Source organism: Microtus ochrogaster, chromosome 5, assembly GCF_000317375.1.
Source record: "Microtus ochrogaster isolate Prairie Vole_2 chromosome 5, MicOch1.0, whole genome shotgun sequence".
In the NCBI taxonomy this organism is placed as follows: domain Eukaryota; kingdom Metazoa; phylum Chordata; class Mammalia; order Rodentia; family Cricetidae; genus Microtus; species Microtus ochrogaster.
The window spans coordinates 80,547,008-80,574,896 of NC_022012.1; the positions used below are offsets into that span (position 1 = coordinate 80,547,008).

Consider the following 27,889-nt stretch of genomic DNA (forward strand, 5'->3'; position numbering starts at 1 on the left):
GCCTAACCCACCTCCATTCCCACTCCAACCACCAAGGAGAGAAGGCAAAGTCTAGTCCCAGAGCCAGTGTTTATTAGCAAGATGGAACCCAAGAGCGGCTGTGGCCTGGGGAGCAGAGGGCTGCAGGAGCCCCCCCCATCTAGCCAACTGCCCTCCCAGAGCTATTTACACCCATCACCAGAAGCGGTGGGCAGAAGGGAACCTTGGGGATGCCCTACAGACCCTGGGCCTCCACCATGGCCCATCAACCCTCAGGGCTGGGGGCTCTTTTGAGCCACACCTGCATCCAGCCTGCTGCTTCTCTCCCCACGGGTCAAGGTGGCAAGGAGGTAGAGTGGGGTGGACCTGTCAGGACAGGCAAGGAAGGGAGAAGAGAAAGACCTGCCCCACCCAGGCAGACTTCTCTTCCACTCCCAATAAATAGAGAATAAATACCTGGGAAAGGTTGGCCTTGACTGAGCACCCCTGACCCAGGCAGGGGCCTGAATCCTGTGATGGCCCCATCCTCCCTTCTGAGTGCCCTCAGGCCCCACCCCCAGACACCACAGCAGTCCTGGTGTCCATGTCTACGCCACGGAACAGCTGACAACACTCATCAGCAAAGGTATATGGTCCATGCCCTGGCAAATAGGGCTCGCTCCCTCCCTGTGTTCCGTAGATCTTGACAGCTGTAGAGCAAGATTTCCGCAGTCTGGGGGCTGAGTGGTCTTGGCCTGGCCCTGGCAACTTCCTGGGCCAGGCTGGGCAAGCTCAGTCATGTGCCATTGCTGACCAACATGGGTCTAAGTTCTGAATAATGCTGCCACTAAGGCAGGCTATATACAACCCACCAATAAATACTGTCTTTGCAGGGGTAGGGTATGTATAGAATATAGATATTTTATATATATATATATCTTTTATATTAAAAGGGATGAGGGGCTAGGCTGGTCCTATGTAGGCCTCCAGCAGTTGCCTCATGTGTCCGGAGGGTGATGGCGACGGTTCCGGGGCTTTTTCTGGTCCTGGGACTCAGGAGGTCTAAGTGCTCCTGGAGCCTCCCTGGGGTTGGAGGGCACATGACGCCAGTAACCCTGGCAGTACTGATGGATGAGGCCCACTTCCGGCTGGGCAAGGAGCTGGGCCAGCTCCTGATAAGGAGGTGTGGGGAGGCCTGTGCCAGGAGGTGGAGGGACGCTCACAGCCAGTGGGGGGAAGAGGGCAGCATGAACGGCGTCCCGGCCCAGTACATGCAGCTGCACCCGAGTGACGATGTGCTTGAAGTTGTTCTCAGTGGCCGTGCAGGAGTAGAGGCCGCGGTCACCAAGCTGCAGGGCGCGAAGCAGCAGCCCCTGCTCTGTACGCAGGAAGCGGTCCTCTGCACGAATCTGCAGGGGTAGGGGTGGGGGCTCAGGGGCTGGGTCACCACTCCACGGCCCTAGCCAGCTTCCAGATGAGACCACCTTCGTGGCCATTCCAAGCAGAGACCCACGTGGTATTTCCACGTACTGCTTGCACATGAGAGGGATCTGAACAAGGAACCCACACATATTCCCAGTTCAGGGGGTGGATGATGACCCTGGGGGTTAGGGGTTCTGAACAATGAATGAGAAAATTTTGGAGCACACACAGAATTTCCATTTAATGAGAATACCCAGTTGTGGCACCCACATACCATCTCCACATAAAGAGGGACACCAGTAAGGCTTTTCCAGAAAATATCCATAGAGTTTCCATATATTGGAGCTCACCCATGTGATGTTCCATACAAGGAGGATACCCCAACAGAGTACAGATATGGAATAGTTATGTTCTTTTGGTTTTTCAAGACGGGGTTTCTCTGTGTAGCCCTGGCTGTCCTGGAACTTGTTCTGTAGACCAGGCTGGCCTCGAGCTCAAAGATCCGCCTGTCTCTACCTCTTGAGTGCTGAGATTAAAGGCGAGCGCCACCATGCCCGGCCCAGATATGGAATTTTTATTAAATGAAGCTAGCCTATGAACGGTTCCATATACTGAAGCCTATTCCACAGCTGTTATGTAACTCATTTCACTCCAGTGATTTCGGTGTAAGGGTGGGCACTTAGAAGGGGTTCACAGAGTAAAGGCTGCCCCAGGCTGGCTGCCATGCTCTGTGTCCCCCACACGGGCTCCCACTGCAAACAGGAACTCCCATACCCACAGTGCAGAATTTGCCCCTTGTGGGACATAGGAACTCACCTCACGGCGCCGGTCACTGGGATCTCGCTGGAACAACCACTTAACAGTGGCTTGGGGTGAGCGAGGCTGGCACTCAAGGAAAGCCGCGCTGCCGGCCACTCCATACTGCACAGACTCTATGGCATTCTTGTTTGCTGTGGATCAAGAGGGCCTTGAGTGGAAGCAGCATTGCTCCTAGGCAGTCAGTCTGTTCAGTAGGGAGAGGCAGGCATCAAGGGGCACCCACACACAAAGACAGGACAACATCATGGAGTATCTATCTACGTCCTGATCCCATGCCTAAGATTCCCACCACCCAGGGAGTCATCTGCATCTTCAAGGTGTGTGTGGGAGCGTCTGTGGGCATAGCTGAGAAGCACCCTTCACGGTGTGTGTGGGAGTGTCTGTGGGCATAGCTGAGAAGCACCCTACAGGAAGGGCAACATGCTCACTCACCATTGGAATTGAACCCACGACACTGCCTGATGGGGTTCCCGTGGCGGACATCTTGCCGGCGACTCCGCCTGGATGAGGATAACTCCTGAAAGAGTGTTCTTGGGAGGCTTGCTCCCAGGTTCCTGCACCCCAAGACTCTAGAGCAGGGCCCTGTACCCCAGGGCAGTTATGTCTTCTTATCCATGCTCCACTCTGCTCCCACCCCTCTGAGCTCCCAGAGCTGTGGATAACACCCAAGGTTTTGGCGGTCTATACCTCTTGGAGGATGCTGTATAGCGGGAACAGGCCTGGCCATCCCAGGCACAGTAGGGATCGCGGGCGAGGCAACAGTCAGCACAGGCAGCTCCATATGCCTGGCAGCGGTGCAGGCTCAGGTGTGTGACACCCACGGCTGAGGCCACATAGAGTTGTTGCTGGGGGTGGAAGCGGGGCAGTGTCAGCTCTCTTCCCACAGACAGTCCTAGGGTAGCCAGTCGGGCTGGACTCCTCTCCCTGTTTCATGTTTCACTTTCACCATCCTTGTGCCAAGGGCGTGACCCCACTGGGACGCAGGCTCCAACCTCACTCACAGTCCACATTGCCAAAAACTCACCCTCTTGGAAGAGATGGTCATAGTCTTCACGGCTGCTGGTTCCTGGAAGAAAACAGGGGTCAATTTGGGACCTTGAGGAACCCTCCCAGCCCTGACTTAGGTCTAAGATTAGAGGCTGGGGGCCAGAGAGGGGTAAGGTGCTATAGGCAGGACTGGGCGGTACTTCACCTACCTTGAAGACCTCCACTTCCTCCAGCATGAGCTCCTCCACCTCCTGGGTATCCTTGGGCAGCACGATGACCTTCTGCACTGTCCCGCGGTCTGGAACGGGCCGGGCAGGACCTCAGTGGGGCTGAGGATGCTGGGGAAGGGGCAAAGCCTCAGCCCCTTCCCCGCCAAAGCCCCATCTCCTCTAGGGCAGTGGTGTAGGGCTTCCATGGTGAGGTTCAGAGGCCTCCCTTGGATAAAGGGGAGAATTGCGCGGGGGAGGGGGGTGCGGGGAGAGACTAGAACAGGACAAAGGGGGTCATTGCCAGGGTCTGCCCCCCACACCCAGACTTTCATTTTGGGCCCTGCTGAGAACAGAAAATGGGCAACTGAGTTGGAAGCTGTCATAATTGTGACAAGTATAATTACATGTGGTGTGTGTGTGTGTGTGTGTGTGTGTGTGTGTGTGTGTGTGTGTGTGTATACATGCATGGGCAAGCAGTTAGAGCCATGCATCCTAAGTTCTTTTCAAGTCATACAAGGGCCCCTAGGTGCTTGGTGTTCCTACTTTTCTGGCTATTCTGGTCAAGGAGAGAAGGTTCCCATAGATGAGTTTGAAGCAACCCCTAGCTGGGCAGAATCTGGCCCCAGGATCAGTTCCTCCCATCCAGTGGGCCCAGTGTGGGAGGGTCTGAGAGCAGCAGTGGGTACCTGTGCCCAGGAAAAGCACCTCATAGCGCCCATCAGCTGCATCCACCTGGTCCACAGCGACGGTGGTGAGGCGGTAGGGTGCACCTGTACGGACCACCAGGGGTCGCCGCTGCAGCGGGTATACAGCCTGGTACATGAGCGGATGGCTGCGCATGAAGTTGATGACTTCGTCAGGATAATCCTTAGTGGACTTCATTGACGGCGTAAAGGTTCCGCCAGGGCACTGCGGGCAGATAGCGAGCATCAGTCCTAGGCTGTCCAGGTGGGACATGCGGACCCATGAGCACAGAAGAAGCTTCCAGACTGACTCCACATCTACCTGTTTCCCTCTCTGGATCCTTTCCTGACTTCTCCCTCCCACCAGATCATGCGTCATGACCTTGTGGCAGCTTCTGGCTGAACTGACCACTCCCTTCCCGTGTCCTCATCCCTGTCCAGCTGTCTCCTTCCTCTCTGGCTGTCCCTCTGGCTTCACTGCTCTTTCCTGTGCAGCTGGGCTGCTGGCCTCAAGAAGATGACACACACTAGACCTGCTTCCCCCTCCCCAATGCTGTTGCTTCTGCCTTGGGCTCAAGTCTGTCCTCCTTCCAACTCCAGCTTCATTCTAGTAGGAAGCCTTCCCAGACCTTCCAAGACCAGCTTCCCCAGGCCAGTCCTGATGACCCCACAGACACACCTGCCACGCTCCCACACTCAGTCTCCTGGGGCACGCCTACCCAGGTCACACCCAGATAAAGTGGAATAGTTACCAACGACACAGAGCGCACATGGCTTGATCCTGCCTATTCCTCATCACTGTCCCTGCTGGCAGCCAGCCAGCCAGACTGACTTCTGCCCCTCTAAGCTTCACCTCTCATAAAGGTTCCTAGAGTACCCTCTAAGGGGCAGCCACTTTCCTTACAGCCTGATGCATGTTGTGTGAATAGTAATTTTTTTTTTTTTTTTGAGACAGGGTCTCTCAGTCCTGGCTGTCCCAGAACTCACTCTGTAGACCAGGCTGGCTGTGAACTCACAGAGATCCACCTGTCTGCCTCCCAAGTGCTGGGATTAAAGGTGTGCGCTACCATGCCTGGCTGAGAATAGAAGTTTCTAAGTGTGCTGTGTCTCACTGCCTTGTTGACTGGGAGCTTCAGTAGAGTGGAGTCCATGTCTGCAGAGGGTGGGGAGGCCTCTTAAAAACAAAGCAGAAAAACTAGGAAGAAGGCCCAGAAGATATGAGCACTGGCTGCTCTTTTAGAAGTCCAAGGTTAATTCCCAGCACCCACATTGACGTTACAGCCATCTGTAAGTTCAGGGGATCCGATGTCCCCTCCTGGCCTCTGTAAGAACCAGGCATGCATGTGGTGCAGACATACATGCAGGCCAAGCACCCATACACATACAATAACAAAAACCAGAGGACACGCCTTCAATCCCAGCACTTGGGAGGTAGAAGCAGGCAGAACTTTGTGAGTTTGAGCCAAGTCTGATCCATTTAGTAAGTTCCAGGGCAGCCAGGGATAAACAGTCTCAAGACAGGAAGGTTAACAAAAAAGCTGGATGGTGATGGCACATGCCTTTAATCCTGGCATTCAGAAGGCAGAGGCAGGTAGTCTTCTGAGTTCTGAACTGGAGGCTAGCCTGCTCTATACAGAGAAACACACAGGGCACTTACTGTGCCAGGCCGGGGATATGGCATCTTCCCTGAGAAGGGCATCCACTGGTAGTTGGGGCCCTCCTTGTGAGCAAAGGGCCCATTGAACACCATACGGATGTCAGCCATGGAGTAGACGCACACTGCAGAGCCTCGGAACACGGAGCTGTGTACGAACAAGCAGGTTACTGCTATGAGCCCATGGCCCTCCCCAGCCCACATCTACCCAACAGCTCATAACCAGGCCAGGGTCCTCCACAAGCCATAACCCCCAATCCTGCCATTTCATGGCCTGATCCAACCTCACCCTGAGGAGGTAAAGACAGCATAAATGACGGGGTTCCTGACATCCTGGGTCTGCTGGACAAACACATCCTCTGGAAAAAAAGAGAGAAGGTACTGGGGACACTGTCTAAGGGAGGGGTCCCCCTAGAGGGACCCTGACTACCACTGATCCATCCCCCATCACCCTCTACAGCTATAGGACCCCGCTAGCTTGTTGAGCACTCACGGAGTTCATCGAAGTGGGTCTCGATGCCATCGTCCCCTGGCACCGAGCAGACGAGCCGTGCCTTCAGGAATGTGCTCCACTTGTTGACGAGGCAGCAATGGCCGCCATCATCATTCTGGAGGCGTGGGCAGGGAGCCAGATTAGATCAACTCATTCACCCCCAGACTGGCTGGAGTAGGTCTGGGGAGGGAGAGGCAGCCGAGTTTTACAGACACTTACGAGGCAGATGCGCCCGATGCGGGCATATACAGCGGGGTTCTGTGGAGCCTCTGCGGAGCGCTCTCGGAAGAAGAAGTAGAGTTTGTCATCATTCCGCTCCGCACTGTCAGGGATGAGCTCAGCATGGATAAATGAAGGGTCTGTGGGCAGACAGGCGGGCAGAGGTCAGCATCATGGGCACCCTGGCTATGTTTCTTTTTCTCCAATAGAATCCCCAATAGGAAACCAGCCCTGTCCCAGGCTCAAAACTCTCCCCCAGGCGTGCGTCTGTAGATTTCCTTGCACAGCACAGCCACACTTCCCACTAAGGGCTTGTGGGTGGTGCTCACCATTGAGCCACCGGGAGTTGTACTGATCGGTGCGCATGGCCGTCTGCTTTCCAAGCGTGCGGAAGATGGCTGCATCAGTGCCCATAAAATCGATGTACACTCCTGCATAGAGCTCTTCATCTGTAGGGGGGTCAGACATTAGTCAGGGGACTGCTCAGACTCGGGGACTCCTAGGCAGAAGCACGCTCCACCCCCAATCTTTGAGCTGCCCAGGGCATGATCATATCTTTTGTCAAGTGTTTACAACTGGTTCTCGGAGGAGACCTGTCAGTGGCAATAGCCAATTCCTGGGATCCCCTTATCCCAGCTTGTCTCAAGCTGCTAACCTGCATTCACCACAGAGCTGGGAGGACATGCCAGTGTCACCCTGTAAGACTCTACCACACAATCATAACAGGACTAAAGAGCCTCAAAAGCCAGATTACAATGTGGCAATGTAGTAAAACAATTAGGAAGTAATAAATTTTGAGCATTTATTATATTTTGCTGCCATTACTTCTGTTTTAATACAATTGATTTGGTTGTGAGCCTTTATAATTTGATTTTCAGTAACAGCTGTATTTAACAACTGGATTACAAAATTCCTGAAAATTCAGCTGCTGAGCTGGCTCCAGCACATCCTAGCTTCCTTCTGAGAGTCTCCAGAGTAAATCCTACCTACCCCCAGTTACAGCCCCTATTCTGGACTCAGCCTTCTTATTTACCAAGGGAAAAACACCTGCTTCTCCCCCAGCCCCAGGGACCTTTCCCAGGCTTGCAGGTGGCAAAGCACCTGGCAGCTGTGTGAGATGCCCTGGGGATGGACATTACGGACGGTCAAAAAACAGGCAGAGGCCGAGACCAGGGGCAAGCTCCCCACGCTTCAAGCAGGAGCAGCAGCTCCAGTCTCCAATAAATAGGACACTGCCTTAAGAAGAGCCCCCAACTCTCCCAAACATCTGCATAGTACAGAAACACGTCCTCCACAGCTGGTCTGGGTGCTCTGTCTCTGTGTGAGACCCTTTGGGTCTCCTCGACACAAGGAACCCCTCACACGACTCTCAGTACAAACCCAGCTTATCTCTCCTCTAGGCAAGCCATGGCTCCCAGGGTTCCAGGCTTTGCAAAGACCCCACTTGGTATCTCGGGGGAAGATCTGGCTTCTTAGTGTCCCATCTAGAAGGCTGGGTGGAGGCTTATACACCCAGCTCTGCCTCTCAGCTCACCCGGGAATCTGTGCTGTGCCCTCACCTCCTCCAGGTATGCTAATGGGATAGGGTCATGTTCTCTGACAAGGTCAACTCAGGAGTGTTGGTGGCAAACTTCTAGTGGCAAAGGCTACATACTGACACCACAGAACCAGGGTGGGGTGAAGGCACTCACTGATAAGGGCTGAGGCTGTGTCCAGCTTGGGGTCATATGGACATTTGCCCTTCCCTGACTCCAGTCTCTCAGGCTCCAAGTAGAAGATGTAATCCTGCAGGGTAGAGAGGGGCTCAGCACATCCAGGCCAGTCCCACAGACAAAGATAAATTTCATAAGGGGACACCCTGAGTCCATCCCCCAGGGTCCTTGGGTTTGAACTCCATCCAGCCAGATCTCCTGGGGCAGGCCCATGGTATTTCCAAAGGAACTAATTTCTGATCTCACGCCTCAGGCAAGGACTAAGGATCAAGTCTCAGAGGTCCAGGTCTTGGGGACCACAGGGTGGGTTTATCTGGGCTAAAGTCCCTCCACGCCAACTAGCTCAGGAAGGTGCTTGCTAAACCCCCTTGGGCTACAGAGGCCTGAACTTTGAGCTATAGCTGCCTCTCCTGGGCCAAGGAGGGGCTGCAGACCTGAGTAGGAATGGGGGCATAGTTAGAATAAGAATAAGGCCTGGGGTCTTATTCTCCTAGCATCAGGTCCAAACAGGGAGCCCAAGGTTTGTCTCCAGGCTTTTTGCTGTACCTGTGGACCTCATGATGGACCCAAAGGTCCATGGTTTTCTGTCCCTCCACATCTTCCCAGAGAGCCAAGTTGGGGGAAGGGGGAGACAGCTGAGATCGTGTGGGATTCACAAAGCTAACAGCCATCTATCCCTACACCACCCACTTCGCCCTGGGAGATGCTAGGAAGGCCTGTGAAGTCTCTGGGACCAGGGAGAGCTCGCAGGCCTGGTGGGGAGGGCAGGGCAAAGGCAGGGCAAGGGAAGAGGAGAGATGCACAGAGGAAGGTGGCAGCGAGTGGCAGGATGGTGATGGGAAGGTCAGTTACACTTCGCACACGTAACCTCCTGTACACACAGGGGCTGCACACAGACTGGCAGGCAACACAACCGGCACATGTAACCCACCACACACACACAGACTCTAGACAGCCTTAGATCTTCAGCACTCCCCACCAGGAAGACAGAGAGACACACACACACAAGCACAAACATGTAATCTTATATGCACTCACATGCTGTCATTCACCGGCAGCCTCTGCCCCCCTGCCCGCCCCTGCCCAGCCCCAGCTTGCCTTACCCAGCCCAGACCCCCAGTCTTGACTAATGGACAGAGACACACTGCCTCCTTTGAGAGCCCCCATATGCGAGTGTGCAGGATTCCTGTATCTGCTACGTGACCCACAGGAGGCATGGGAACACACAGGAGTCATGTGCCAGACCCTCTGTGGATAAGATGTGCCCAAGCACAGGCTGGCATGTGCTCATGTGTGTCTCCACACACATTCTCAGGACTGAGGCACAACTGTCCCCAGGACTCCTGTCTTCCCCACCTGGTGGCTTCAGGATTTCTTGCCTGCAGGGGTCCCACTGAGGCTGACAGGAGTCCAGCTGGAGCTGCTTTCAGAACCTGAGGGCACTGCAGGGGAAGGGATGGGAATGGGGTGGGGGCATGAGGGAGGAGGGAGATACTGGGGAAGCTGGCCTTGGGGCCAGGCCCAGGGTAAACTGAGCTCAGAAGTCATTTGGCTTGGCAAAAGACTAGAAGGATGAGGCCCACCTGGCGTGGGGCTGTGGGCGTCGGGCGGTCGGCACCATCTGTGGCCCTGCTACCTCGGCCTCTGACCACCTGCATCTGGGTCCACGGCGGGGCCTGAGAAGACGAGGAATAGAGAGTTAGAGCTGGGGATGGCAGGGGCTGGGGGAGCGGGCTTGGGCTGCCAGCCTCTCACACCACACAGGCCAGGAACACACATGAACACATGGGCCCCCAGAGAACGTATATGCATGTGTACACACACACACACAGGCTTGGCACACGCCTGCACACGCATGTGCCCCTTATGTCCAGTCACTCTCACACAAGCCCTACGAGGTTACATCAACTCACATACATGCCCACATGGAAATGGAAAAGGGCAGAAGCAGGCAGGGTGGAGCAGAGCTGGGGAAAGGGCAGCTTCCCCAACCCCTGGGCCAAAGGGAGGAAGGCAGCTCTCCCTTCCCCAGGCCACAATGGTGGAAGCTGACCCAGGTTTCCAGCCTTCTGATACCAAAGATCCCACCAGGCCCTCTGACTTGGCGGTTGGTGAAGATCCACAGGCATAGCCAAGAGAATTATTGCCCCGTGTGGGGCAAATGCTTACTATGCGCCAGGCACAGTGCTAGCTGGAGAGCTCTAACTCACTGCCTCTTCCTCACACCGACCTGTTAGAAGGGAACTGTGAGCCCCATTTCCAGGTCAGGAAACTGAGGCTCAGAGAGCTGAACAACTTACTCACCCAAGGTCACTGGGCTTGGAAGTGATAAGAATGGGTGGGGCTCAAGCCCATCCTCCCATCAGGACCTTGGAGTGAAGCCACCAGAGGGGAGGGCAGAGAGCCAGGGCTGGAAGCTCACTCACCTGTGCACGACGGCCACGGTTCACATAGGTGCACATGGGGTTGTAGGCACCGGTCCCGCACACATACAGATGTGTTCGGTTCCAGGGCTGGATGAGCCTGACGAAATTCCCACACTCTCCCTGCGGCCAGACAGAAAGCCGTGTGGATGCTCAGATACCTGCCCAGTTCTGCTCCCTCTCCGAGGTCACGGCCTCACCCTCCGTGGACCCCAAGGCACTCACGTTGCCATCCTTGCCTGACAGTATGCACTCCTCAATGCGCTGTGGCGAGGCTGCCCAGTGGATCTGCCAAAGATGGGGGTTAGAGGATGCAGCCTGCTGGCCAGGCCCCTGACCCTGAGCTCCATGCCCTTCACCCTGCTCTGCCCCACTTCCGGGCCAGCCCTTACAATGAGGGGCTCTCGGTTGATGTCATGCAGGTCCAGGGACAGCACGTAGTCCTTGCTGCCCACATACATGCGGTCATGGTCCTCGTCCTTGAGCAAGATTCTGTAGTCCGTAGTGTTGAGCAGGAAGTTGAAGAAGTGGGCAGTACCCGTGGCCTTAAGTTCTGTGGATGAAGAGCAGGACACCAATTAGGGCCTTTAAGAGACACTCTCCCTCTGACAGAGAGGCACTGGGGCCACAGTTGTCCTAAACCTCCACTTCTTCTCCCAGTGCCTATTTAGTTCCCCCTCCAGTTGCTGACAGGCATGGAGGAGAAAGTGGGACATGTGGGCAGGCTGGAGAAGGGGCCACACCCAAAGCTAAACCCTTGATTCACAGGCAGCCCAAGCTAATCCCAATGAAAGGGCCATGGGTGCAAGCCAAGGTGTGTGATGGCATCAAAGAGTCTGCTCAGGTGAGGGGGGGTAGATGTTTCCTCTCAGGGTGGGGGCCTGAAAGGGTTAATGAGCAGGTGGAAGTGGGGGCGGGGTAAGGACATGCTACAGATGCTGGCACAGAGCCTGGGTACCCTGCCCTCATCCTAGCTGACCACCAGGCAGAGGACACAGCTGGCACACCTCAAGGTCTGCACGTGTCCTGAAACAGGCTAGCCAGACACTAAAAAGCCCTGAAGGAGCAGTAACACCCTACAGATCTTCAGTCCACCAGACCCCACAAGGCTGCGAATGAGACTCTCAGCCTACTCTGAATGAGCCAGGAGGTGTCAGCGTGAGAAAGGAGGCTCCCCCAGCAATGTTATCTATAGGAGCCCCATGACAGGGGCCGAGGGCAGGGTCCAGTTGGGCCTTCTGTTTTCCCTTCTGCTTGTTTGCAGCAGCCCTGACTCCCAGTCTCAGGACACTAAGGCAAAGCCTTTCCTGGGGAGAATGACAGGTAGCTCAGCCAACATCAGGCCAACAATGCACACAGGACTCCTGGAAGTTTGTGAACCTGTCTTTGGGGGAGCTGAAAGGTTCACTTGGTAAGCCTGTCCCCCATTCAACTCCAGCTATTTTTAGCTCAGGAGAGGTGAAAATCATGATTGAGGGTCATGGATATCCACTAGAAAGGGGGCGTCTGTGGCAACATACAGAACACATACATACACACACATGAAGCAGGTATGCAAATGTGTCCTGCAACAGATGAGAGACTACTGGAGCATATATGCCCATTCCCTGATCCCACAGCTGGCACCCAACTTCACAGGTGGGGCAACTGAGTGGAAGACCAGGACCAGGCACCTGGAGAGAGAACAGCTGAGATCTGAAGCCCAGGACACAGCGGAAGGTGGCACCAGCAGGTGGCTGTCCCTGATTGGCCTGGCTCTGATTCCAGCTGGTCTGTAGAGACCCTAGGATAGACCAGCAAGCTGGTCAGGGCACATGAAGGGGCTGGGCTGGGCTATGGAGGAAGGAGATCTGACTGTCGGCCTCGAGCCCGTGTCCGGTTCAGGTTCTTACTGTTTAGAACTGCAGGGCAAAGCCTTGCCCTGCTCAGACCTGATTATGTAGCAACAAGGGAGTATAGGTGATGACCTTGGCCAGCCCCTGGGACAGAGGGACGCAGGGACGCCGAAAGATCAAAGGGCCGATCCCTGCCTGGCTATGGCTCACCCGCCTGTCCGGCGGCGCCTCTGAAGTCCTGGGCAGGGCACCCTGGGCACCTGTCCTGCACCTGTTGTTGGGTCACTCGGAGTCTCCTGCCTGGCCACCCAGTCACAGTGACAACAGGAAAGTAAACATTCCCCCACCCCCAGGGCTGCAAAGTGGCTAGAGAGGAAGTGGGGCTGCCAGTGGAGCCCCCCCAAGGCTGGGACAGCCTGCCAGGGGTTATTTATACCCTGGCTGGGGGCATGGCCTTGGTTGTGCCCTTACTCATCCTGCTACACCAGGGGGCACATCAGGGGCAATGGAAGACAGGAGGGCAGAAGATCAAGTGGACACCTTCTAATAGCACCTAGGTCAGCAGTGGGAGGTTCAGAGAGCTAGCCTCCAGGCACTCAAGCAGACATAATCCCAAAGCCTCATGCTTCCACATCCCTATTCACTTTTGGCCTCCTAACCTAGACCCTACCCTATGCTGACTACCAGGGACCAAGATCCAAGTCCAAACCAGCATTCTGCTCCCAGGGCCCCACCTCCCTGTGAGAAAGACAAGAAAGGCATCACTGGGCAGATGAGGAAAGACGTTCTAGAAAGGAAACCGAAGGCTCTCTTTGATGTATGTTGATACACCACCACTATCTCCTCCAGTCTGCCCCAGGTGGAGGGTGCCTCTCAGGCACCTTGGAGCTTTGTGCTTACATCCAGTTTATCAGTGAGGACGGACATGAGGGTACAGGAAAGGGAAGTGACAGGCAAACTGCATGAAGATTGATGTCTGAAGGTTGGGGGGCTATGGAAACCAGTCCTGGTGATGAGAGACTGCCTGCCAGGAGATGGAGAGCCGGAAGGTGACTCGTCCTCCATCATCAACAGATGTGATTCAGGACTCTAGGGACTCCTCTCAATGGCCTCAGGACATGGCGTCAATGACGGGTATTATAGGACACTCTGGTGTCACAGGACATGATGCTTTAGTCACTGTGGAAATGGTGAGGAGGCGGGGAGTCCCCAGGAGGCAATGCAGGTTGGAGAAGAGGACAGAGGGAGGTCAGGGATCCTTGGCTCTGCCTCCATTTCCAGTATGGCCCTTATTGACACACCCCTTGCCCCCCTCTGTTGAAATACCCTTGGCTCTGAGCTTCGTTTTCCAGTCTAGAACGTTTCATGAGTGTCCTAAATTTCACACTCAAGGTGGCCTGGATGAAGCCTGAGAGCTGTTATGCTTCTTGCCTCCTCAACACATCCTTGAAGGATCTGTCTCAAGGGGGACCAGAGAATGGGCTGGGGTTCCCGGATCTTTTCCTGAGGAAGCAGGCTTCCTTCCAGATGTCACCATGGCTCCCACTCACATCTCTGCTACCCCATTTCCTAGAGCTGGGGAGACGGGCAAAGAGGGCCACAGGGACGGAAGAGGCTTCCTGTTGACTCAGCCCCAACCTCCGTAATGCCAGCATGTTCCCCCAGTCCCATCCACAGAAACACAGCTAAATCTCAATTCATCAGAGCCAGCGCACATAAGAGAAAAGCGGAGACAGGTAGTTCTCCAGGGTCTAGAGAGAATCATGTGTAGGGCTCTAGCCTTGCTAACTCAAGACGCAGGTGCTAATGCCACTCATGCTGGATGTCAGGAGAAAACACAAACAAGCCCCACAATGATCCCACATCCTGGGCTGCTTCCTGACCTACCCTACCTAACCCGTGTACCACGGTACATCCTGACCTACCCTACCTAACCCGTGTACCACGGGACAACCTGACCTACCCTAACAAATCCGTGTACCATGGGGCAACCCGACCTATCCTACCAAACCTGTGTACCACGGGGCAACCTGACCTATCCTACCAAACCCGTGTACCACGGGGCAACCTGACCTACCCTACCAAACCCGTGTACCACGGGGCAACCTGATCTACCCTATCTAACCCATGTACCACGGGGCAACCTGATCTATCCTGCCTACCTTGTGTACCACGGGCAATCTAACCTACCCTACCTATCCCATGTACCATGGGGCAATCTGACCTACCCTACCTAAACTGTGTACCACAGGACAAAGGATCTGGGGATTTTATCTTCTCCCCAAGAAGCCTGGTTCAGAGCGGGAAGGGACGTTCAAGCAGGTACCCTTGGCTGACACTTGCAGTATGAGCAGATCCTACTAGGTCCAATACTCTGTAAGGGACTTGGGCCCACAGGGTCCAGGGGCCTGAGGGTATCAATGTGTGTGGTGCTGATGCTGACCCGGCCAAGTCATGTCTTCAGACAGTCTTGACCTCTGCTCAGTGCATGACAGTAAGACTCCAGTCAGAGTGAGTTCTGAGCTTATCAGGGGAGGGTGGTGGCCTGGGTGCTGTTTCCTGGGAAGAGCCCCCCCCCCCCGGGCTCTCACCCAAGCTGGGCACAGGTTGGGTGGGGTAGCATCCGGGAAGGATTTTCCCGTCATGGGAAGGAAGAGCCTTTTCTGGCATCAGACACCTCATTTCCGCAGCCGTTCCCAGCTTCCAGACCTCTCCCTGTGGCTGTTAAGACACTAGCCTGCCCCAGAATGGCCTGGCCAAGGTCCAGGGGCAGGAACAATCTCAGTGCCTTCGGGCTTGATCCTGGGCTCTCTGCGAGGTTGATGCCTTACTCTAAAGAAGCCAGTAGGCGTGTCCACAGCCCTCCCCAGAGACCCCAAGTGGGCGGGCCCCACACCCTGCTGTGTGTCTCTTGGACAGCAGACCTGCCACCAGTGAGGCAGGGCTGCTGCAAAAAGAAGAGTCTCATAGCAGAGGTGGGTGCCGCCCCCTTGGTTACAGATCCACAAAGCAATAGGCTCTGACTGACAGCGTGACCTCCCCCCAAAGGGCTGGGGATGAGGGAGTGATAGACAGGTCCCTGTAGCCCAGTTCTGACCTCTGACCTCCTGTGAGTTAGTGGCAGCCCTAATCCCTGAGCTGAAGAGAAATGGGATTGGGTGTGAAGGGGCTGCCAATCTAGATCTTTGTTAGTGCATCATCCACCAGGAAGACAGGCCTTGTGACCTGAGGAGGGAAACTGAGGCAAACCAGATAGATCTATATCTTACATATTTAAAATACATAGAGAGATATAAAGCAGTGATAGTGACGCTAAGTGGTAGAGCCCAGGAAATCCCCATTCAGCATTCCCATGGGCTCTAGGGAAGGGTCACCCTTAGCATCTTCCACCCCTCCAAAGCTATGAGGGGCCCCAGAGGAAGGCCCAGGGGCTGGCCTGGCCCCCTGGCTCCCAGCCTAATCCTCTTTTAATGAGCGGCCAGCCGGAAGGCCTCAGCCCCTGGCCACAGCTCTTCAACCCTGGGAGCCCCAGCCAGACTGAGTTGGGGGCAGGGCATCCCAGAAGTCTTAGTATGTTCCACCCACTAGCTCAGGGCACTTACCCCACTCATACCATACCCAAAGCCAAGACTTCAGCCACGGACCAGGTCAACTCTGGACCCTATCAACAACAGTAGTACTTGCCATTGCTGCCATGGGCCCCCCCTTGGGCACTAACATATAATAACATGTAATATACACAGTCAAACTCGAGTTTCACTTGCAAGGAGGCTGCCACTGCTGATCACCTTTTCACTAAGAAACCCTAGAAGTCAGAATGAGGATTTGGCCTTGGTGATGAGCTGCATCTCCTTGGGGAATAGACCAACCTAAACCACTATGTCCCCGGCCCCTTCCTGACCAGGCATTATAAAAGCCAGAAGCCTCCCTAGGATTCACAGGCCCGGCACCCACCACCAAGCAGGTGAGCCAGGTCGATGCCAACAAAACCAATTACAGCCGCTCTCACCCAATTAGCAACTAATTATGGCCTCATAGTCCGTTCAACATAATTAACATGTAAATGACTCCGCGTGTTTATATTCAATAACCACTCTGATTGAATTTAATTTAAATGTCTGAACTGGGAACCCAGTTACCGTATTTCACCTACAGTTGCCACTTCCAGGAAACCTACTCCAGGGGAGGGGGAGAGGAGTGAGCGTTCCTGGTCCAGGTCCTAAATCCTTGTACTTCTATCCCAGAGGAGTAGGGAGGTAGAAAGGTAGGAAGAAACCCTGATGGGACCCTCCAGATGGGAAATCCTCTAGAACAAGGGGCCCGCTTCTTAAGGGCTACTGTAAACATCCCAGCTGCTCAGTAAACACCAAGCTCAAGTAAGAGCCACCCAGATGGACTAAAGCTCCGCCACTCTTCCTTCCCATCTCGGGCTGGGGGCTGGGGCTGGGGGCTGGGGCTGGGGCTGGGGGCCGGGGGTTGGGACCAGCAGGCCCAGCCCTGCTATTCCCACGGCCGTTCTGCCCCACTGCCCACCTGCTCCGCCCAGGAGAGGGCAGACAAGGGACTAGGAGCCAGCTCATTCTAAAGCCAGGAAGAACCCAAGGGAAAGAGCAGCGGGGTCATGACACTCCAATCAAGCACACACAAGCCCAGAACCGGAGGGTCCACACCTTGTCCTAGGGATGTCCAATCACTTCTGACCCTCTGTCCCAGCAAAGGAAGGCTCTCCAGACTCGATGCCTTCCCTCAATTCCACCTATCCCATGGCCCCATGGTGTCTAGGCCATTGGACAGAAGGTCAGGAGGTCCTACAAGTACCACGCACAGCTGCCGTATGAAAACACACATGGGCATCTGCCAGGTAGGACCCAGCACAGTTCAGAGACTCCCTATATAGGGGAGGGGGGAGAAGGTGACCAGTGTAGGGCAACTAAGGCCAGGCAATCCCAGAATCCCAGAATGTGCAGCAATGTGAAAGGAACGAAAGGGCCAGCCCGAGGGGAACGGCGATCCACTTCTCAGGTAGAAAGAGTGAATCAGTCTCCAGAGGTCTCCAGCTCCAAAGGCCTAGGGACTCACCCCTCCTCCCACATTCCAGACCTGGCCCGGAAACCCCTCACTCCTTCCTCCATCACAGCCTCCTCCTCCACCCCCACGACTGCAAAAGACAACAAACTCTTCATGGCTCATTTACTGCTATAAATCACCCGGACAGACAGGCCAGGATGGGACGACAGGCTGTGGGTGTCAAGACCCTCCCCCTGCCCGAGGCCCAGCCATCATCTCTGCTGTCCTCCTCAGACTCAGAGTCCCTGCAGGCCCTTCCCACCACGCTTACAGGATGCCCCAGACAGTTGTAGTCCCTACCCCTTCACATTCTTATGGGGAAACCATAAGGCAGAGAGGCAGAGATGCTCAGAGCCAATCCTGGAGGTTGTAGTGCTGCTGGGTCAGGAAAGGGTTAAAACCACAGCCTCTCTGTTGCTGCCCCCTGGAGTACCACCTACCTCTGATGCTGCAGAAGCCCAGATTCCAGCTGCTACTCTGCCTATTGCATATGATCCCTAGGACCTAGGCCCATAGAGGATAACGAGGACATCAGCACCAAGTCCCTTGTGGGAAGAAATAAGGCGCTTGGCTAGCTATGGAGACTTCAGAGGAAAGATCGGGTCAAAGTCAAGACAAGGTAGCATTTAGGAGAAGTGGAAGGTGGGGGTGGAGGAAGAAGAAGGGACCTGCTAGAGCCAAGACTAGAGCTAGACTCCCAGCATTCCTGGTCCCGGGAAAGGCTTGATGCTTTGTGTCTGTCCCTGCCATGTAGAGCCAGTCCTAGACAGCCGACGCTTGCAGACAGATGGGTGAGTATGCCAGGGGGCCTAGCTGAGCCCGGACCAGAAGCCACTGCCCAGCTCTGCTCTTTGCTATGTCAGGACCATGGGTCAGGGTCTGGAACCCAGAAGGCCCTCTTTCCCTGGGGCTTGAGCAGCCTGGGTGGGAGTTGCAGGCCTGCCAAGCTCAGGCACCCACGTGAGCAGGGCTTTGGATTCAGGCTGTATGTAGCCTTCTGGCATCCAAGTCTCTGGCAAAGGCCCTCTTGCTATTTCTAAGAAAAATGCAGTCAGAATCCTCTCTGTTTCTCCATGGGCTCCCTTGAGGCAGGACTCACATTCCCAGGATAGCTCTGGGCCAGGCCACCCCAAAACAGGCTGCAAAGTCAGAACAGAACCCACAGGAGGGGTCACTGCAGATGCCCAGGTGCTCAAGTCGGGCTCTGAGAGCCAGTTTCAGCGGGAGGCTGGTGCCTACTTCCCATCAAAGTATTTCTAGCACTGAAATTTTCCCACCACCTATATTTAGGACTCGGCCACGAGGAAACAGCTAAAGGCCGCAGGGTGCTGGGTGGTTTGAACCCTGACTCTGCCCCTCCTCTTTCCTTACCATTCTTTCCTCTGTTTCCAAGGCTGCCTCACCCATGAAACCAGCCTGTCTTCTACCAGCCCACGGTAAAAGTCTCTCCCTCCTCACCCCTCCCCAGCAGGTCCTTTCCAAGAACCATCTCCCTAACCAAAGGTCAGAATTCTGAAGGGTGAGGAGACCTCGGGGCACCCCCCATCAATCCTTGCCCATAAGCCACCGTCCCAGTCACTAAGATATTCTTCTCTGCTGGGGACAGTGATCCACATAATTCATCCTCCCAACACCACAATGAAGTCAGAACTATTCCTGGCCCCATTTTCCAGAAGGCAGTGGGAACAGAGGCAAGTTCGCTGTTCCAGGTCTATTGATAATCATGATGTAATCAAGGCAGCCCTCGGGATGCTCCTTCCAGGATGGGTCTGGCAGTACAGGCGAATAATCCCAGCCTCCCCAGAGGCTGAGACAGGAGGATCTCAAATTCAAGGCCTGCCCGGCCTACAGCTGATGCTGTTTTCAACAGGTTACCACCATTCCCACTTAACAAAGGGGGAAACCAGGGCTCAGGGAGCCTAAGCCATTTCATAGAAGTCACACAGTCACCAAGGATAGGACTGGGGTTTGATGGCAACAGCGTGACATTCCAACTGAAGGAGGCACTGGAGGTCCCTAGTAGTCAAGGCCCTGAAGCTACCTTCTGAGGTATCGCTTCTGGAGAAGGAGAAGGGACGTGCACATACACACAGGTGTGTAGGCAGCCAAGAACCTTCTTTGGGGTTCGTTGCCTCCCAAGCCACAGGGTAAAAGATGCCTTTGGGGCCCCGAGTGAGATTTGTATCTTGGCAGTTTCTCTTTAAATTCTTTACGATTACGAAGCCGTGAGGGCTGCCAGGGAACATGATTTACTCCTTGAGCATGTACCAGCTCCCCACTCAGTGCCAAGGGAAGCTGGAGCCAGCAGGGCGGGGTGGGCAACATGCCAGAGCCTGAGACAAGGCCCGGGCTTCCGAAAGGCCCAGCCAGTGCGCCCCATCCAAAGCTTGGGGTGAGACTGGGTTAAAGGCCGAGGCTCCTGACCTGAGTGAGCTGGGCCTTCTACAATCACAGAGATCCAGCCTCCATCTCCTCCAGAGCCAACTGTCATCCTGGCTCATCCTGGAATGCCTACCCCTCCCTAGGGTAAGAGCTCAAACCCACTGTGGCTGTCAAAGCCACCTGACCCCTGCCTAGCTCCCTGATGCCACCACTGGCCTCAGTTCCTGTACCTCTTCCTCCTTCTTACTTCTCGGCAATTACAAGTTCCTCATAGAGTTTGGGGACTCAGGGAACCCCTAGAGGCCAGAGTGATACTCCAGCTCTCCAGTCCCGCCCTTACCTCTCAGTGAAGCCTGGGCCAAGGCTCTGTCAAGGCTTGCTTCAAGCCCTTACACCTCAACCCCTATCCACCACCCCCAAGGGTGAAGCAAATGACTTGTAAATACTCATTCCCTTCATTTCCAACAAGAAAAAGCAACTTGGTCCACTTATGCCACATGCAAAGGAGGGGGCACCGCACCGAGAGGTAGAAGGTAGGGACCAGCCCACAGAGTGCTCAGCCTCACTGAGGGGCCAGGTGCGCCTGGGGTCAGAGCCAACCCAGGCTCTCACCTCCATTATTGGCAGCTTCTTCCCTGCTCTCCATCCACACAAGGACCATTTGCTCCCTCTCCTCATTCCTACACCTCAGTTTCCCCAGTAGCCCAGCTGCCTCACGTCACCACGAGATCTGATCCGTCACCACGAGATCCGATCCTTCAGTCTCTCCCACCAAACAACATTCTCAGCCCCAAATCCTTGCCAAAGCCAGCCAGACAGCAGTGGCATGTTGGGGTGGGGGTTGGCTTCCTGGGGAAAAGTAAACATTCCCCACACAGAACAAAGGACCTGGCAGGGCCTGGCACCTCCCTACTGCTGTTAGGATTTAGGATAGCCCAGGGTAGGGGAAGGAAAAGTTTTTCCACTCAAACTTGGCTTGGGATTCTGGGCAAAGGGGACTCCAGGCCCCATCAGGGGAAGGAGGAAGGGTTTACTGTCTAGGATCCCCAGCAGGCATCCAGAAGCAGGAAGAAAAGACACATCTGGTGCCCCTGGAAGGTGGTGGTCCCACTTGGCTCCTCTGTGCTGCTAAGAGATGGACACAGAAATCTTCCAGTCTGAATGAACGCAGGGCCCCTTTGCTCTCATGCCCCGCTGGCTCTAGACCTGGGGTGCCTGGGCGGATGGGTGGGCTGCAAGCTGGAAGCTGGTCTAATTCCTGCCTTTGTTCTTTTATCTTCTCTGGGCAGTGCAGCCCCTCACACCAGCACCTCTGCCCAGGAGAGTCTAGCTGAATCCAGTGAAGTGGCAAGCTCTGCTACAACACCCAAAGCGCGTCAAGACAGGCATTTTCAGCCAGGTGGTGGTGGTGCAAGCCTTTAATCCCAGCACTCGGGAGGCAGAAGCAGACAGATCTCTGTGAGTTCAAGGCCAGCCTGGTCTACAAGAGCTAGTTTCAGGGCAAGGCTCCAAAGCAAGACTCAAGACAGAGAAATTCTGTCTTGAAAAACCAAAAAAAAAAAGGAAAAAGGCCAGCATCTTCTCCCGCCTTGGCTTCCAGCTGCTGTGTCCCTCCAAGGAAGAAGGAGAGATAGACTCACAAAGTCCACGTTACCAACAGTGCTTCTGAGAGCAACTCTCTATGAACCCCGCATGTGCACCCTGGACGGGAAGACCTCCACCCCACTCCTCTCCAGTCTTAAACTGGCTGTGAGACCCCAGTCCCTGCTCTCCTCACTGAGCCACTACCACTAGCAGCAGAGAGGTCACACAGGGCCTGGGTCCCTCAGTGGGGCCACCTAGCAAGTGTTTTTCAGTTAGTCTCCTTATCGGCACTTCATCTTGTTTACCGCAGAGTTCCCAGGGCTCAGCAAAGTGGAGCACACAGTAGGCGCTCGAGCACCCGCTAAACTGAGCTCACATCCAGGCACAATACTAGGACCTGAGGTCAGGTAAGAACGGGTGGGGTGGGGGTGCCATTTTGGCTGATGAACCTGCCTGGGCAAAAGTTCAAAGTCCCAGGATGGGGTAGTCCCAAGCATCCTCCAACCCTACCCAGGCCGCACAGGCACAGCAAACAACACCGTAGGCTGGCTGCCAGGAAGCTGGGCTTTTAGTCACTGTGGGTGTCGGCTTCAGAGCTAATTGAGAGGGAATCGACCCAACTCGATGTGGGCGCCAGCAAGCCCAGGACACCAGGGTTCTATTTCTGGCCTTGTCTCTGCCTCCTGGCCTGACCTTGGCCCTGCCCTTGCCTGAGCCTCAGTTTCTTCCTCTGGAAAACAGGAGCAAAGCTTTTTCCCCTTTGCCCCTGAGGTTCGACAAGGTTTAAAAGGAGCACCCAGGAGACTGTCCTATGTCTTCTTGCTTTCTGGCATGAATTTTAATAAAAATAATACCAAAAGTGGTAGACCCAGGGGTCCTGAGATGTGGAGTTCAAGCCCCCTCCTGTCTCTTGTTGGGGGAGGAAACACTCCAGTGGCCCCAGGCAGGGAGGTGAGGGAGGGACTGGCCCCATCAAGATTTATTAATCTACTCCCAGGAATTCCACCAGGGAAAGGTAGAAGTATCAGCCGAATAAATATCTCACCTTCCCAAGCCTGGGAAAGGAAGCCCTTTAGGAACTAGAACCCTTTAACTCTTGTCTGCCCATCAGGACTGGGACCATAAACCAGCTCACTTCCCACTTCCCACTCCCCCATCCCTCCTCCAGGTGTGGGTGGGAGGAGGCCAGGGGCCCTGCCAGGGAGCCATGGTGATGAGCTAGGGGCTGGGTTTCAGCCAAGCCTGAGGAAGGAAAGGTCAGTTCAGCCTTTCACCCAATATGGCTGCTGGGAAATCTGGCCAGCCGGGGTTGAACTGGCCCCACCCAGGGCAGGAGGCTGGCCAGCGCTGCTTCTAGCCAGAGGGTGGCCAAGACAGAATTCAGCAGGAACAGCACAGCCTGTGTACCCCAGGGCCTACAGTGTGCACACATCCACACGCACGCACACACGCGCACACACACACACTATCCCCTGAGGAAGTGTCCAGCAAACACGTCATTGTGTGTTCATCTGCCGGGTGGGCTGGGTGCAAGGTGACGGAAGTAGACCCAGCCCCCCACTAAAGTCTAGTGACTTCCCAAAGTATTCACTTCAGCAACAGCTGATGCCTTCCCCGAGCTCACAACACAGCCAACAGTGCCCTTCCCTCGCGGACCCTGGAACACATGCCTGAGTAGCCACACACCCAGTAGAACTGTGTGCCTGCCCCTCCAGCTGGCAGAGGCTCTGGTCTACCTCACGGTCTGACCCTCAGCCCTAGGAGCTGACAACAGCATCTCCCCACCTATGAGAGTCAGAGCTCAGAGAACCCAGTAACGTCTCCTTTCCATCATCCTCCGGGTTCCATCTTTCCGAATAGATCCTGCTCTCTCCATCCTTCCCCAAGTGACCGCAGAGTTTGCCCTGTGCCCTGATCTCAATCCTGTCCTCAGCAGTGAAAGCCAGTGCTGTAAGGAAGGAGGAGCAAAGCAGTCTCTGACCTTTGAATGACAGACGGACGCGAGGTGTAGCGGGAACCTGGTCCTGGATGGGAGCGGCAGGCCAGGCCCCGGTCAGCAGGGAAGCCCACAGGATGAGGCCAGCGCGGAGCATCGTGGAGGGGCCTAGAGCCCAGGGCCCAGGCTCCAAGTCTCCGGACACCTGAGAAGAGAACAAGTTAGGGACATGTATGAGCCATTTCTCTTACTTTTTTTAGGAACATGTATGAGCCATTTCTCTTACTTTTTTTGTTTTTTGTCAGAGAACTTATAAGGATCCTCCTGTGCTCGGATTACAAGCGAACAGTGCCCTGCCTACCTTCCCTTGTTCAACTCAACCTCTGACCAAATTACCTCAGTTTCCCTCCTTCAACAGAGAGTGACGGCATCTCTATACTCACAACTCTAGGCTCAGGACAAAGCTCATACGTTTTCCTGCCTTCCCTTGTCTGAGGGCAGATGACCGAAGAGCCTGAAGTCCAAGCCATAGTGGAGTAGCTGGGGGCACCAGAACTGAGGGGAGTACCTGGAGACGCAGCCTTACCCCCTCCTGTCCCTCAGTTACATGCTGGAACACATGCAGATGTTAGAAACCCACACTGTGCCCACAGCACTCCTCCCAGGGCAGGAAAATCTGGACCTAATAATAGTGGAGGGGAATCATGGGAGAACAGGAAGCAAGAACGAGACGCACTGATGGTCCAAAGCAGGGGAGATGACACCAGCCAAAAAAGAAAAGTCAGAGAATAGCAGGACTCACATTTACTAAAAAGCAGAAAACAGGAAGCACCCAGGTTAGACAGACAGAAGGACTTCCTCCATGAAGAAATACCAGATCAGGAATCAGAAAGGGTGCTAGGATGGCCAGTGGAGCTGTGATAAACTGTGCACCAGCTACACTGCTCCTTCAAAGTCACCCACATCTCTGGCAGGTCCAAATTTTAATACTGTTTTTCAAATATTGTCTCCCCAGGCAGGCTGGCTGTTGGATAAACGCAGCTCAGCACAGTTGTTGAAACATATTGCTCCTTCCGATACAAATCCTTGCCAACTCCCACCCCCCACCCAGGAGCACTGGGGGTGGGGGCATTAAGAATAACAGCCTCATCCCCCCAGATCTGCCATGTCTATCCCTTTTCCCATGGGAAGCAATATGAGACCCATTTTCAGGCCACCAGGGTGTGTATGTGTTGGGATAGGGCTGGGACACGGTGGCCTGTTACTCCCCCAGCCTGGACTGTGCAGGGCTCCACTGTGGACTTCTGGACTCCAATGCCCTCCTCAGACCCAGCCCCCAGCCCTGGAGCCCTGCCTCTCCTGCCAAGGCAAACCACTTGGTGGTTCCTCAGACAGGAAGTGCAGCTCCAGCGGTGCTCGCTGAGTGCGCTGAGTGCCTGGCACACCTCTCCTTCCTCCAAGATCTCCCCATCCCAGATGCTCTCTCCCAGGGAGGCTCGCTGACTCGGGGAGGGGAGAACCAACCCCAGCCCCCTCCCCCAGTCTGCTGGGGGCACAAAACTAGTGCTGACAGAATTCAAGGCAGGCTCTGGCAGGGAGGCCGGGGAGCAAAGGGCTGTGCAGCCTCCACCACCCTAAGGGTGAATTTGGAGGCCCCCATGAGCAGCCCTGCATATCCACACATCCACGCCTGCGTGCCCACGCACGTCTTTACAAGCAGGAGTTTGCTCAAGAACTTGACCTGCTAGTGGGGTGGGGCTCAAGGAAGCTAGGAGGGCAAGATGCTGTCTGAGTCCCTGAGAGCTTTGATCAGGGGGTTCATGTCAACACCCATGACCTCCTTTTTCCAGTATCCATTTTCACAGTGACAAGGTCAGGGTCACCAAAGCTAGTGTTGGGCTCACTGAAGGTGTCCAGAAAAGTAGGGGATCTTCCCATGAGGCTCCTACAGGGACCTCCCACAATTTTCTGGCCCTTGAAAGAGGTAAATGGGGGTGTGTGTGATGAAGTCTCTTGGGACTTCAAAACCAAATTCAGGGTCCCTCTTTGGCAGCCTAGCGGTGAGGACAGAGGAAAAAGAAAGACGAAGAGCAGAGGAAAGGGGGAGGGGGCTCCTAAAGTCCCTTTCCTTCAGGCAGCCCCCGGCTTCCTTCCATTCAGCCTTAGCCCCCTCAAAACCCCCATGTCAGAATCAGCTCAGGTAGATGGACAGGGGAGAAAGTGCCACCGCCACCTGGGAGCCCACCAGGAGGAAAAACCAAAAGGAGGGGAAAAAAGCTGGCGGGAGGGAACAAGGGAGGGAGGTAGCAGGCGGGAGGAGGAGAGAGGGAGGAGAGAGGGAGGGACGGAGGAGAGACGCCTGAACAAAGAAACGAGGAGCTGGGGCTGGCAAGGGGTGCAGGGAAGGGGCGGACAGAGGAAGGGGTCCAGAGGCACCTGGGGGCGGGACAGGGGGCCAGGTGGTCAAATTGTTCAGTCTGATCCAGACCTCCCAAGCTTACAGTGTGTGTGTATATGTGTGTGTCGGGGGGGGGGGGAGCCGGGGGAGCCCGTCTCAGCAAAGGGAGGTTGGCTCCTCTAGCTAACAACTGCCTTCACCGAAGAGAGGCAAGAACAGGACCACGGGGGAACGCAGGGAGAAAATTACTAACAGCACCCCATCAGCTCCTCAGCTATTCCCCCCACACCCCAAGACTCCTTCCTGGATCCTTAGCTTCCCCCCTCCCCCAACACCTCCTGGGTCGGGAAGCAGACCTGCTGGGCCTGAAACCCCCTTTTGTGGCCAGGGTTTCCCAGTCAAGGTCACCTGGGCCAGGCTCCATCTCTACCCCCCCACCAAGGTATGCAGAGTAGCGGGGGCTGGGGCCGGGCTTCTGGCCTTCTCGCCAACCCCCACCTTCCTACTTCCGGGCCCTGGCTCCTTTGGAACTAAGGGGGAACAGTGGGGGTGGCTATGCCTGCATCCTTGCCTAGTCCACGGGTCTATCTAGGCACACCCCCTGAGCAGTCGGAGAAGGCCCTGTTCCATCCCACCACCCCTGGGCAGTCCCGTCCTCCCCACATCTGTAACTGGGGTAGCGGATACTGGAGAAACCAAGCGAATTCACGGGGACAGGAGTCCTTCCACCTTGCTCTGCTCCAGGGTGGACATGAAGGAGGTTTCAGCTTTCGATTCCCCAGATGTTAATGGACGGGTGGCAAAACGCACCTATTTCAAGAATAAGGACTTAGTGGTGCAGCTGGGCCCCTAGCCCTAGTTCCAAAGGCCTCTTCATCTTGACACTTTCCTTGCCTCACCTACCCTAGACAACCCCCTCACCCCCGTTGTCCCTTGCCCACTTCACCACTAGGGCCCGTGGTTCAAACTGGGGCTTGACTGCAGGCTCTTCCAACTTACCAACACCTCACATACAGGGAAACCCCTAAATCCAAGCAGGACCAAGATGCAGTTGGGGGCCAGAGGGTCGGCAAAGGGCTGGAAGAAAAGCCCTTTGGAGGCAGATCTCTTGCCCTGCTGTTCCGGGTGACCCTCCACGTGGGGGCTTCCCATTTAGACCTTCGCTTGAGGCCGACCTGTCTTCAGACTAGGGCCATTGAGGCAGTGCATGCGCACCGACTGGGAAAGAGTGCTAACTGCAGGCGTCAGCGGAAGACTAAAACAGAAGGATCCGAACTCCCACTCCGCGAGGGTGAGGGTACCCACCCAAAACCTTGCGGGGGTGGAAAAAGTTAATTCTTCACACACCGGTGACCCGGCAGGCCACATCACCCAGTCACACATCTTTACACCGCCCGGAAGCCGCGGGGTCCCCGCCGCCGGGACAGGTATGAAGCACATCCTCGTCCTGTCGCCTGGTGCCCGCGGACAGTGCGCCACGGCTCGCCAGACCCCGCGCACTGTACACTTCTAAGGAGTTGCAGTGCCGCGGGTCCCAGTGGGGTTGGGGGGTCGCGTTCCCTCTGTACTCACCTCGTCCAAGGCGGCGGGGCCTGGGCGCCCGGACAGTGGTAGCCGCCGCAGCAGCGGAGAGGTTCGCGTCGGGCCGGTCCGCTCTAGCGGCCCCCCGGGGCCACGGCCCTGTCCGCGCCCTCTTGCCTCTGAGCCTGAAGCCGGGATCCACACAGCGACCGCGGCTTCACTGGTTCCACTGGCTTCGTGCACGTCAGCAGCCGAGGCCCCGGGCCCTAGCCCGGGCCATGGAAAGGCTCAGGGGCGCTCGGGGCCGCCTCCCCCGGGGCGGGCTGCGGGCGCCCCCTGGCCTGCGCGCCGAGGGCGCATTCCCCGGTGCAGGGCGCGGGCGGCGGCGCGCGTTAGGCTACGGAGCCCTGCGCTGGGCTCGGCCGGATGGCGCTGCGCTCGTCTGGCTGCCTGACTGAAGCCCGGAGACCGCGCGGGGCTGCACGGGTCCTCGAGGCGTGCCTGGTTCTACGCTGCGCTCGGGGCTCCCTGGACCGCTGCGGTTTGTTCCTAAGCTGCTCCGGTCTCGAGGCCGCTGGCGGGACGGG

The 27,889-nt window shown here is 55.7% G+C and overlaps 1 protein-coding gene across 2 annotated transcripts; it reads right to left on the reverse strand.

Moving 5' to 3' along the window:
• Window positions 1-62: 62 nt before the first annotated feature.
• Window positions 63-27,889, reverse strand: Sema3f (semaphorin 3F). 2 transcript variants are annotated; one of them, XM_013346649.2, is made up of 19 exons: window positions 27,354-27,889; window positions 23,429-23,588; window positions 10,972-11,132; window positions 10,805-10,867; window positions 10,583-10,702; window positions 9,740-9,832; window positions 8,136-8,229; window positions 6,774-6,893; window positions 6,445-6,584; window positions 6,226-6,340; window positions 6,022-6,091; window positions 5,736-5,880; window positions 4,082-4,304; window positions 3,396-3,484; window positions 3,224-3,265; window positions 2,887-3,044; window positions 2,632-2,699; window positions 2,197-2,330; window positions 63-1,367 (listed from the first exon to the last, which is right to left on the reverse strand). In XM_013346649.2, the coding sequence occupies exons 2-19, from the start codon at window positions 23,538-23,540 to the stop codon at window positions 957-959; spliced, it is 2,358 nt and encodes a 785-aa protein (XP_013202103.1). In that variant the 5' UTR covers window positions 23,541-23,588; window positions 27,354-27,889; the 3' UTR covers window positions 63-956. The 2 variants fall into 2 exon arrangements, with proteins under 2 accessions (XP_013202103.1, XP_005347921.1); XM_005347864.3 differs by lacking the exon at window positions 9,740-9,832.

Bases quoted from the DNA above. Each gene is read 5' to 3' on its own strand.
- Sema3f (XM_013346649.2), bottom strand. From the start codon at position 23,540: ATGCTCCGCGCTGGCCTCATCCTGTGGGCTTCCCTGCTGACCGGGGCC. The intron at 2,331-2,631 runs GTGAGTGAGCAT...CTTGATCCACAG, and splicing joins TCGTGGGTTCAATTCCAATG to CAAACAAGAATGCCATAGAG. The intron at 1,368-2,196 runs GTGAGTTCCTAT...CTACCCCTGCAG, and splicing joins CCAGTGACCGGCGCCGTGAG to ATTCGTGCAGAGGACCGCTT.